The following is a 12,946-nucleotide window of genomic DNA, read 5'->3' on the forward strand; positions in this document are numbered from 1 at the left end:
TTCCTTATCATATGTAGGCCTATAACTGTCCTCAAATTGGTGGCAATTATATCCTCCTTTTTCCCAACCAAATTTTCCTGCCATCGAGTGTCCATCATCTGTTGCTATTAAGCTGCCTGGGAAACGGCTACACAATTCCTCCCAACCAAAAGGAACTACCTCCAATGGTACGTCGTTTTCACTAGAATGTGGCATTTGTGTACATATCCAACAATTACTTTCATTTGCTATATCAGCTCTTGTGTGGGCTAAATGTAGAAAAGTATTAATTCCGTGTAATCCATCGGGTTCTAAAGGTGTCTCCCTATCTTCCATCAAACTTCTCTTTTCCTTATGTCCTACCACATAATCATATATCTGTATGTCGGCCACTAGTGTTGCATTTTGTTTTCTCATTACCCCGAAATAATCCATGCAACACAAAGTCCCCACTACTAGAGAACTTATTCCTCGGATAAATATCACAATTTTCAAGGAGTATCCGAAGAAGAAGCCTCCGGTTTCTCCTGATTGTTCGGCTTGTCTTGATAAGATCTTTCCCATTGTCCCACCTGTGTCCATCTGTAAAACATGTGAGCTACCCCTTGTATACGTCCATACCTATAGCATAATTGCATGTCAATAAAATTCAACGTTATATACTAAAAACTCATAACTAGAAAGCTTTCTACCAGATTAATAAAGGGAAATCCCTTAATAGTTAGCATAGGTCCGACTATTTGCCTTTCCCTGATCCCTCTATATCCAGGGCTCTAAGTAAATCCCCTGGTCATGAGTGTGGTTGTGATGTGTTATTACTCAAGTTGCACTAATATCAGTATATGATTGTATGTCGTGTAGGCAAAGAAATGTCACTATTTTTAGATATCAGGTCGGAATGCTAAATGTTGAAAGTGCAATGTTTATCAATGCAAGTGGTGATAAAATGTAATCCAAATTAGTGAAAATCATGACTTTCATGTAACCGCCAATTAGTGTTCTGCTGGGCTGCTAATTGCAGCCTCATTTTCTGTGGGACTGTCATCTTTAGCCCCATGTGCTTGCTTGCAATGAGAGGCATGAATCCAACTTGGTCTGCCTTGACATTTCACTGCAGTATGCGTTGTGAGCAGCACCTGATGTGGTCCTGACCATCGTGGTTTCAACGGTTTTCCCTTTGAACATTTTGATGTGCACATAATCTCCAGGTTTAAAAGAATGGCACTCATTCTCTGCAGGTTCTGGTAAAGCTTCCTTCACCTGGGAATGAAACATTTTCACTATTTTGGTCAATTCAATACAGAAGGAGTACATCAAATCGTCCATCTGGTGAATATCCATCTCCTTAATCGTCAGGGGAGGTGAATGAGGTACCCGCATCGGTCTTCCCATCAAGATGTCATGCGGGGATAATCCCGTTCTCCTATTGGGAGTAGCCCTAATCGCGAGGAGTGCAAGCGGGATGGCATCCGGCCATTTCAAGTTGGTTTCTGCGCACATTTTGGCCAACTTGTTCTTTATCACTCCGTTATGTCGTTCCACTGCTCCCGCTGACTGAGGATGATAAGGACAGTGAAGATGAAGGTTTATTTGCATTGCCTTTCCCAATTCCTTAACAACCTCTGCTGTGAAATGCGTTCCCTGATCAGAAGAAATCCTGCAAGGAACTCCAAAGCGACATATGAAGTCCTTCAACAGAATCTTCACAACTGTTTTTGCATCTGCATGTCGACAAGGGTAAGCTTCTACCCACTTTGTAAACATGTCTACAATCACTAAAACAAACTCAAATCCGGCGCACTTCTCCATTTGAATAAAATCCATTTGTAAATGTACAAACGGACCTGATGGTGGGGGTGAGCTCCTTGTGCAGTCTTTTCACCTTTTCCTGGATTATACGCCTGACACACCTGACATGTAGCACAACATTGGTCTGCCACAGGTGTAAATCCAGGTGCATACCACTGTTTTGACACCGATGCACACATTCCTCCTTTGCCTGTATGACTCACTCCATGAGCCAGACGAGCAATCCATGGTAACAGCTCACGAGGAGCAACGACACGCCCATCGCGAGAAGTCCACAATTTAGGTTCATTGTCAAATGTGCATCCAGTCTGAACCCACACATCTTTTTCTTGATCCCCCACCACTCCTTGCATGGCGCTGACGTCTTGCAGCATTGGGGTGTTTTCAGGAATCCTTACAGGCCCCTGTATAATCACTGGGTCTTGTTCAGAGTTTTCCGCAAGCTTTGCTGCTTCATCCGCCCTTGTGTTGCCCTGCGAGACCTCATCTCTTCCTCTTGTGTGGGCCTCACATTTGATCACTGCAATTGCAGATGGTAGAAGGATTGCCTCCAAGAGGCTAGCAATCAACTTCCCGTTTTTAATTCGGCTTCCTGAAGATGTCAAAAATCCTCTTTGTTTCCAGAGGGCACCATAATCATGAACAACCCCATGCGCATAACTGGAGTCTGTATAAATGGTTACTCTCTGGTTTTCCGCTAAACAACAGGCTCTAGTTAATGCAAAAAGTTCTGCCTGTTGAGCCGAATAAGTGTTTGGTAATTTTCCACTTTCCCATGTCTCACCATCTGTACATACTGCATATCCTGTCGATAGTGAACCATCCAATGCTCTTGATGATGATCCGTCAACATACAGTACCAGATCTGCATCTGGGATGGGAACGTCCTTTAAGTCAATGCGAGGTACTTGTGCATGTGCTAATACCTCAGCACAGTCATGGGGCTCACCATCTTCTTCTGTTGACAACAAAGATGCTGGATTTAGCGTCGGACAACGTTGAATGGTAAGGTTTGACGGCGTCAATAACCCTAGTTCATACGTCGTAGCTTTTGATGCTGAAAGGTGCTGCGTTCCTGCCTTCAGTAAAACCGTTGCCACCGCATGCTCAACAAGAAGAATTAATGGGCACCCCAGGACTATCGTAGCTGTGGCTTCTACTGCATACGATGCTGCTGCCACTGCTCGCAAGCACTGTGGAAACCCTCGTGCTACTGGATCCAATCTAGTGCTGTGATACGCTATGGGGCGCATTTTTCCTCCATGTTTTTGTGCTAACACTGATTGGGCAAATCCTCCTTTCTCATGCGAATAGAGAAATAAATTTTTCTCATAGTCTGGCAGTCCTAGAGCAGGAGCTGATGCCAAGGCATCTTTCAATGTCGTAAAAGCTTGTTCAGCCTCTGGGGTCCATTTCAGAGGATTTGGACTACTTGGTAAGCTGATGTCTAACAGGGGGCGAGTTAGTAATGTGTAATCAGCAATCCACTGATGGCAAAACCCTGTTGTCCCCAGGAAAGATTTCATCTGCTTAACAGTTGTAGGTTTTGGGAGTGCTCTGATCGCCTTCACACGTTCAGGGCAAAGTCATCTTGTGTCTCCCTTCAAAATATGCCCTAAATATTTCACCTCTTCTTTACAGAACTGCAGCTTATCTCTTGAGGCTTTGTGCCCTTTTTCTGCTAATGCTGTCAGTAGCACAACAGTGTCCTGCTCACATGCTTCCTTTGAAGTCGGGCATATGAGAAGATCATCAACATATTGTACAATCATGAACCTCCAGGAAATTCAATGTCACTGAGGTCTTCAAGTAGAGCACGCAAAAACAAAGTTGGGCTCTCTGTGTACCCTTGTGGTAAAACAGTCCTACTGTAGACCATTGTACGTGAACGCAAAAAGATAGCGCGAATCTTCATGAATGGGTACACTAAAGAACGCTGAACACAAGTCCACTACAGAGTAGAACTTTGTATTGCATGGAATACTTGACAGTACGGTGATCGGGTTAGGGACCACCGGATAGGCTGGAATGACACAATTATTAATTGCTCGAAGATCCTGTACAAATCTCCAAGTAATCTTGCCTGGCTTCTTCACAGGTAAGATAGGAGTGTTGCACATACTCACAGTGCGAACTATTTCAAATTCAATGTCACAGGTAAGATAGAACCCTGATCCACCAATGATCGAATGACTGGTGCAATACCAGCTTTTGCCTCTGGTCTTAATGGATATTGGCGCTTTCTAGGCAGTGGCTTAGAATCATCTTCCTTGATCCTCACAGGTGCAATACTCTTGATCCGTCCCACACCATTTGGATGCTTTGTCCACAAGCAAGTTGGTATTTGATCGAGTGGGTCCGGGTCACCGTTGGTGTTGGAGCTGAGTAGATATACCCCAACATTTTCAGCGTCAGATGGTTCATCAATCATGATGAAGGTAGAAGAAACCACCTGCTCTTCGAGCTGCCAGCAAAATCCATCTCCATCTAAGTCATAGAGTGGGACTTGCTGAATTTCTCCCATGTATCCCATGTTTTTGCAGTCTTTCAAAGTTGCAATCATTGTTCCAACATCTTTTGCTTCATATCCTTCTGCCACCGCTAAGGTGACGTGTGGGGTCGTCGCCTCGGGTTGATTCCACAGGAGTTGTTGATCTGGCGTCAAAGACACTGACATGCCAACTCCCTGTCTTCCTACCCACAATGATGTCAGATGTACATCGTACCTTGTGTCCAGGTATTTAGAAACCTTCTCTGAATTGGACACCTCCTCTCCTGTAGGGTCATAACATGTCATACAGTGAAGATCAGTTTGCCATTTCAGAGAGTCCATCAAGTAGCTGCTTACCCATTCCTGTACTTCGGGCATTTCATCCTTCAATGTCATAAAACTATCGCACAAAAGTTCTGCCATTTGGGTATCTTCGATTTCCCATCGATGTGTTCTTGGCTCTATTGCGCTTTGTAGCATATCAAAAACAAAGTCGTTGGAGTGTTCTGGCATTTCTAGGTACACTCCGTTTTCATTACATGTGACAGTACAGTTCAATTTACACAATAAGTCTCTTCCCATCAAATTTACTGGAGCGTCAGATGCCACAAGAAAGGCATGATGTGCACTCAATGGGCCAATTTGAACACGCAATTCCTTTGTGATGGGTGTGACTATGGGAATCCCTGATACTCCTACTACCTTTGTCTGGAATTTCGACAATGGTACATTTGGAAAATCTGCTCGTCGTAACGTGGAACGTGTGGCGCCTGTATCAATTAAGAAAGGAGCCTTGCGCCCGCTGACTGTTAAATTAACGTTAGGTTCTTGTGCAGCCGACCTTGAAATTAAAGGAAGCGCTGACATTTGTTCATTGTGGTCTAGTCAGAAGGGTTTTCCAGACCATCTATTCTGCTGAGGTCCTCCCTTAGTTGGGGCGTTCATCAATGGAGCCCTATTTGTTGGCTGAAGTGGTGGTAGTTGGTAGTATCCCTGTCCTTGGTTTCCCTTGCGAAATTGTCTTCTGTTGGAATACGGACATCTTCTTTTCCAATGTCCCATTTCTCCACAATTGAAACACCGGTTTCTGTCATTGCCTGTTCTTTCCACCTGTTCTCTTGCATCTCTGGGTTGACACTCCGGTCTCTGGTTATCTCCTGAAACATAGGGAAACCTGCTGCGTTGATTTGTAGTTATCAGGGCTTGTGTCTGTAGTTGCATCAATTTTTTGGCATTTATAGCACTGTTTCTAGCCTGAATTCGCTGTTGATGCAAAGCATAATTCAATATTTCTTGCATCGGCTTGCCTTCCCAAGCAATACACTGTCTTTCCACTTCACTCTTCAGTTTTGGTTTGTGATGTAGTGTTATTGATTTGTGAAAGATGTCAAATCATTATTATTTAGTTCAATTCCGCAGACATGCATAACATACCTCTCACAAGTTCCTAACATACCTCTCACAAGACGTGAACATGAAAAGTCAATAGGTACAGTTTCAAGGAGAATGAATTTTCTTAACTGGTTGTTGAGAGAGGTATGCCAACTGGCATGGGAAAGTAGCTGAAGGGATGTTTCGGTGTGTGCCCTTCATCAAAGCACAAGAGAGGGATATCCATACCTTTCCTGTTCATTTGTTTCCATTTCCTTGAACGAATGTTGTTTTCCGCATTGGAGAAAACATTTATCAGTGTTATTGAAGTTCCTATATGTAACCCAATCCCCAGATCGTGGTGGGCTGCAAAGATCCTGTTTGTTCCAAACTCTACCCTGTAACACTGGAGTACAGCAAAGACCAAAGGCAAGTGATGCAATTGTATCCCAGTTCCCTTGTTGATGCTTAAAGGGCACTAGGTTTTGCTGAATTTGAAGAAATGAACAACTGTTGCCATCTTATGGCATTGATCTCAGAATTATTGTGGAGCTAGTACTGGCCAAAGGCATTGGCATTGACATCAGTGTACATTTTACATGAATCACAAGCACTTTGGCAGGATAGCCTAGAGGTATGCTGTCTATCCAGGGTTCAAATCCTGACATGGCTATAAATCGTCATCGTGGTGTTTTGAATGCAGAGCAATTCATCAATGTGTGTGCCATCCCACAAATGGACGTTAAACTGGGCGACTCACCTACCAGTTGGTGGACATTAAAGATCCATGGTGTCTTTCACAAAGAGGAGGCAAGCTATCACCGGCATCCTGGACAAATTCCAAATTCCTGATTTAACCTCCGAGGGCACGACATAAGTGACACCGCCACAACCCCGCAAGAACTGATGCTAACTCCAGCCACATGCTGCATGATGACGATGACATGCCCAAAAGCGATCCTTGTTCAATAAGGGAAACAGGCTTTTCAAATATAGGACCAAAATTAATTTAAAATGCTTCAATCAAAGCTGTTAACAGTCATAAAGCCAAGGTAAACTAAAAGAAAGAATGGACAAACAACACACGAAGAATCCTGGCAGGGATGGAAAAATACAACAGGTTATTCCAAAAAATAAAAATATGATTAATTTCTTGATCCAGAAAACACAATGTGAAAGCAAATGACCTTGATCAATTTTACAGTCACTTTGACACAAATTATTTCACTGTCACAGAAGGCCAGCATCATGCTGCATGATGACGATGACATTCCCAAAAGTTGAAGACATTGAAAAGATTCATGCCATTGAAGACATTGAAGTGGGAAAACTGTTTAAGAACTTAACTCTTTGCAAAGCAGCTGGCCTGGCAAGAAAGATCTGCGGCTGGGTTCTTAAAGTACACACCAGACAGCTGGCATTGTCCTCTGTTCTCTTCCAGCAGCCAATGGATTCATATTAAATTCGAACCTGCTGGAAATCTGCTCCTGTTCCAGCACCCAACAAGCACAACCCTCTGAATTGAATGATGACCGGCTGATCGATCGTATTAACCACATTGACCACTATGTAGTTCAATAGTTCATAGAACACGACACCCCACACTGTGTTCAGTCAATACAGAAGGGCCTTGTGGTTCGTGTGGGTTACATTCTTGAACAACCCCATGAATCGCAAATCTGCAAAATTAGGGGGTGATGGAGAAAATAGGGTTTGGGACTTCACCTTCAATTTGTGCTATTTGTGCTATTTATTTTCTTGAATGAATGAGGTATGAAGAGCAAAGAATATAATATTATTTTCTGTAAACACGAGTGCGAAAAGTGGTTTTCAACACAAGCATGAGTGCAAAAAGTGTTTTTTCAACACTAATACAAGTGCAAAAGTGGTTTCCTGCACCAACACAAGTGCGAAAAGTGGTTTTTCAACACTAACACAAGTGCGAAAAGTGGTTTTTCAACACTAACACAAGTGCGAAAAGTGGTTTTTCAACACTATCACAAGTGCAAAAAGTGTTTTTTCCACACTAATACAAGTGCAAAAGTGGTTTCCTGCACCAACACAAGTGCGAAAAGTGGTTTTTCAACACTAACACAAGTGCGAAAAGTGGTTTTTCAACACTAACACAAGTGCGAAAAGTGGTTTGTCAACACTAACACAAGTGCGAAAAGTGGTTTTTCAACACTATCACAAGTGCAAAAAGTGTTTTTTCCACACTAATACAAGTGCAAAAGTGGTTTCCTGCACCAACACAAGTGCGAAAAGTGGTTTTTCAACACTAACACAAGTGCCGAAAAGTGATTTTTCAACACTAACACAAGTGCGAAAAGTGGTTTTTCCACACTAATACAAGTGCAAAAGTGGTTTCCTGCACCAACACAAGTGCGAAAAGTGGTTTTTCAACACTTAACACAAGTGCGAAAAGTGGTTTTTCCACACTAATGCAAGTGCAAAAGTGGTTTCCTGCACCAACACAAGTGCGAAAAGTGGTTTTTCAACACTAACACAAGTGCGAAAAGTGGTTTTTCAACACTAACACAAGTGCGAAAAGTGGTTTTTGAACACTAACACAAGTGCGAAAAGTGGTTTTTCCACACTAATACAAGTGCAAAAGTGGTTTCCTGCACCAACACAGGTGCGAAAAGTGGTTTTTCAACACTAACACAAGTGCGAAAAGTGGTTTTTCAACACTATCACAAGTGCAAGAAGTGTTTTTTCCACACTAATACAAGTACAAAAGTGGTTTCCTGCACCAACACAAGTGCGAAAAGTGGTTTTTCAACACTAACACAAGTGCGAAAAGTGGTTTTTCCACACTAATACAAGTGCAAAAGTGGTTTCCTGCACCAACACAAGTGCGAAAAGTGGTTTTTCAACACTAACACAAGTGCGAAAAGTGGTTTTTCAACACTATCACAAGTGAAAAAGTGTTTTTTCCACACTAATACAAGTGCAAAAGTGGTTTCCTGCACCAACACAAGTGCGAAAAGTGGTTTTTCAACACTAACACAAGTGCAAAAAGTCGTTTTTCAACACTAACACAAGTGCGAAAAGTGGTTTTTCCACACTAATACAAGTGCAAAAGTGGTTTCCTGCACCAACACAAGTGCGAAAAGTGGTATTTCAACACTAACACAAGTGCGAAAAGTGGTTTTTCAACACTATCACAAGTGCAAAAAGTGTTTTTTCCACACTAATACAAGTGCAAAAGTGTTTTCCTGCACTAACACAAGTGCGAAAAGTGGTTTTTCAACACTAACACAAGTGCGAAAAGTGGTTTTTCAACACTAACACAAGTGCGAAAAGTGGTTTTCCAACACTAACACAAGTGCGAAAAGTGGTTTTTCCACACTAATACAAGTGCAAAAGTGGTTTTCTGCACCAACACAAGTGCGAAAAGTGGTTTTTCAACACTAACACAAGTGCGAAAAGTGGTTTTTCAACACTATCACAAGTGCAAAAAGTGTTTTTTTCACTAATACAAGTGTAAAAGTGGTTTCCTGCACCAACACAAGTGCGAAAAGTGGTTTTTCAACACTAACACAAGTGCAAAAAGTGGTTTTTCCACACTAATACAAGTGCAAAAGTGGTTTCCCGCACCAACACAAGTGCGAAAAGTGGTTTTTCAACACTAACACAAGTGCAAAAAGTGTTTTTTCCACACTAATACAAGTGCAAAAGTGGTTTCCTGCACCAACACAAGTGCGAAAAGTGGTTTTTCAACACTAACACAAGTGCGGAAAGTGGTTTTTCAACACTATCACAAGTGCAAAAGTGGTTTCCTGCACCAACACAAGTGCGTAAAGTGGTTTTTCAACACTAACACAAGTGCGAAAAGTGGTTTTTCAACACTAACACAAGTGCGAAAAGTGGTTTTTCAACACTAACACAAGTGCGAAAAGTGGTTTTTCCACACTAATACAAGTGCAAAAGTGGTTTCCTGCACCAACACAAGTGCGAGAAGTGTTTTTTCAACACTAACACAAGTGCGAAAAGTGGTTTTTCAACACTATCACAAGTGCAAAAAGTGTTTTTTCCACACTAATACAAGTGCAAAACTGGTTTCCTGCACCAACACAAGTGCGAAAAGTGGTTTTTCAACACTAACACAAGTGCAAAAAGTGGTTTTTCCACACTAACACAAGTGCGAAAAGTGGTTTTTCCACACTAATACAAGTGCAAAAGTGGTTTCCTGCACCAACACAAGTGCGAAAAGTGGTTTTTCAACACTAACACAAGTGCGAAAAGTGGTTTTTCAACACTAACACAAGTGCGAAAAGTGGTTTTTCAACACTATCACAAGTGCAAAAAGTGTTTTTTCCACACTAATACAAGTGCAAAAGTGTTTTCCTGCACCAACACAAGTGCGAAAAGTGGTTTTCAACACTAACACAAGTGCGAAAAGTGGTTTTTCAACACTAACACAAGTGCGAAAAGTGGTTTTTCCACACTAACACAAGTGCGAAAAGTGGTTTTTCCACACTAACACAAGTGCGAAAAGTGGTCTTTCAACACTAACACAAGTGCAAAAAGTGTTTTTTCCACACTAATACAAGTACAAAAGTGGTTTCCTGCACCAACACAAGTGCGAAAAGTGGTTTTTCAACACTAACACAAGTGCGAAAAGTGGTTTTTCAACACTAACACAAGTGCGAAAAGTGGTTTTTCAACACTATCACAAGTGCAAAAAGTGTCTTTTCCACACTAATACAAGTGCAAAAGTGGTTTCCTGCACCAACACAAGTGCGAAAAGTGGTTTTTCAACACTAACACAAGTGCGAAAAGTGGTTTTTCAACACTAACACAAGTGCGAAAAGTGGTTTGTCAACACTAACACAAGTGCGAAAAGTGGTTTTTCCACACTAATACAAGTGCAAAAGTGGTTTCCTGCACCAACACAAGTGCGAAAAGTGGTTTTTCAACACCAATACAAGTGCAAAAGTGGTTTCCTGCACCAACACAAGTGCGAAAAGTGGTTTTTCAACACTAACACAAGTGCGAAAAGTGGTTTTTCCACACTAATACAAGTGCAAAAGTGGTTTCCTGCACCAACACAAGTGCGAAAAGGGGTTTTTCAACACTAACACAAGTGCGAAAAGTGGTTTTTCAACACTGTCACAAGTGCAAAAAGTGTTTTTTCCACACTAATACAAGTGCAAAAGTGGTTTCCTGCACCAACCCAAGTGCGAAAAGTGGTTTTTCAACACTAACACAAGTGCAAAAAGTGGTTTTTCAACACTAACACAAGTGCGAAAAGTGGTTTTTCAACACTATCACAAGTGCGAAAAGTGGTTTTTCAACACTAACACAAGTGCGAAAAGTGGTTTTTCAACACTAACACAAGTGCGAAAAGTGGTTTTTCAACACTAACACAAGTGCGAAAAGTGGTTTTTCAACACTAACACAAGTGCAAAAAGTGTTTTTTCCACACCAATACAAGTGCAAAAGTGGTTTCCTGCACCAACACAAGTGCAAAAAGTGGTTTTTCAAAACTAACACAAGTGCGAAAAGTGGTTTTTCAACACTAACACAAGTGCGAAAAGTGGTTTTTCAACACTAACACAACTGCGAAAAGTGGTTTTTCCACACTAATACAAGTGCAAAAGTGGTTTCCTGCACCAACACAAGTGCAAAAAGTGGTTTTTCAACACTAACACAAGTGCGAAAAGTGTTTTTTCCACACTATTACAAGTGCAAAAGTGGTTTCCTGCACCAACACAAGTGCGAAAAGTGGTTTTTCAACACTAACACAAGTGCGAAAAGTGGTTTTTCAACACTATCACAAGTGCAAAAAGTGTTTTTCCACACTAATACAAGTGCAAAAGTGGTTTCCTGCACCAACACAAATGCGAAAAGTGGTTTTTCAACACTAACACAAGTGCGAAAAGTGGTTTTTCAACACTAACACAAGTGCGAAAAGTGGTTTTTCAACACTATCACAAGTGCAAAAAGTGTTTTTTCCACACTAATACAAGTGCAAAAGTGGTTTCCTGCACCAACACAAGTGCGAAAAGTGGTTTTTCAACACTAACACAAGTGCGAAAAGTGGTTTTTCAACACTATCACAAGTGCAAAAAGTGTTTTTTCCACACTAATACAAGTGCAAAAGTGGTTTCCTGCACCAACACAAGTGCGAAAAGTGGTTTTTCAACACTAACACAAGTGAAAAAAGTGGTTTTTCAACACAAACACAAGTGCGAAAAGTGGTTTTTCAACACTAACACAAGTGCGAAAAGTGGTTTTTCAACACTAACACAAGTGCGAAAAGTGGTTTTTCAACACTAACACAAGTGCGAAAAGTGGTTTTTCAACACTAACACAAGTGCGAAAAGTGGTTTTTCAACACTAACACAAGTGCGAAAAGTGGTTTTTCCACACTAATACAAGTGCAAAAGTGGTTTCCATCACCAACACAAGTGCGAAAAGTGGTTTTTCAACACTAACACAAGTGCGAAAAGTGGTTTTTCAACACTAACACAAGTGCGAAAAGTGGTTTTTCAACACTATCACAAGTGCAAAAAGTGTTTTTTCCACACTAATACAAGTGCAAAAGTGGTTTCCTGCACCAACACATGTGCGAAAAGTGGTTTTTCAACACTAACACAAGTGCGAAAAGTGGTTTTTCAACACTAACACAAGTGCGAAAAGTGGTTTGTCAACACTAACACAAGTGCGAAAAGTGGTTTTTCCACACTAATACAAGTGCAAAAGTGGTTTCCTGCACCAACACAAGTGCGAAAAGTGGTTTTTCAACACCAATACAAGTGCAAAAGTGGTTTCCTGCACCAACACAAGTGCGAAAAGTGGTTTTTCAACACTAACACAAGTGCGAAAAGTGGTTTTTCCACACTAATACAAGTGCAAAAGTGGTTTCCTGCACCAACACAAATGCGAAAAGGGGTTTTTCAACACTAACACAAGTGCGAAAAGTGGTTTATCAACACTATCACAAGTGCAAAAAGTGTTTTTTCCACACTAATACAAGTGCAAAAGTGGTTTCCTGCACCAACACAAGTGCGAAAAGTGGTTTTTCAACACTAACACAAGTGCAAAAAGTGGTTTTTCAACACTAACACAAGTGCGAAAAGTGGTTTTTCCACACTAATACAAGTTCAAAAGTGGTTTCCTGCACCAACACAAGTGCGAAAAGTGGTTTTTCAACACTAACATAAGTGCAAAAAGTGGTTTTTCAACACTAACACAAGTGCGAAAAGTGGTTTTTCAACACTATCACAAGTGCAAAAAGTGTTTTTTCCACACTAATACAAGTGCAAAAGTGGTTTCCTGCACCAACAC

At 41.4% G+C, this 12,946-nt stretch overlaps 1 protein-coding gene across 2 annotated transcripts in view; it reads left to right on the forward strand.

Moving 5' to 3' along the window:
- The window catches only part of RELN (reelin), a 515,504-nt gene that overhangs the window by 350,116 nt on the left and 152,442 nt on the right, over window positions 1-12,946 (forward strand). The window contains exons 58-59 of one of the 2 annotated variants that reach the window (XM_078786533.1): window positions 6,006-6,079; window positions 6,354-7,459. In XM_078786533.1, the coding sequence (XP_078642659.1) occupies window positions 6,006-6,079; window positions 6,354-6,396 (117 nt within the window). In that variant the 3' untranslated portion in view covers window positions 6,397-7,459. Of the gene's footprint in view, window positions 1-6,005; window positions 6,080-6,353; window positions 7,460-12,946 lie in introns of those variants that run through there. The other variant, XM_078786532.1, reaches the window with a different exon arrangement.

Source organism: Myxine glutinosa, chromosome 11 (genome assembly GCF_964187855.1).
Source record: "Myxine glutinosa chromosome 11, kmMyxGlut1.1, whole genome shotgun sequence".
Classification (NCBI taxonomy): Eukaryota; Metazoa; Chordata; class Myxini; order Myxiniformes; family Myxinidae; genus Myxine; species Myxine glutinosa.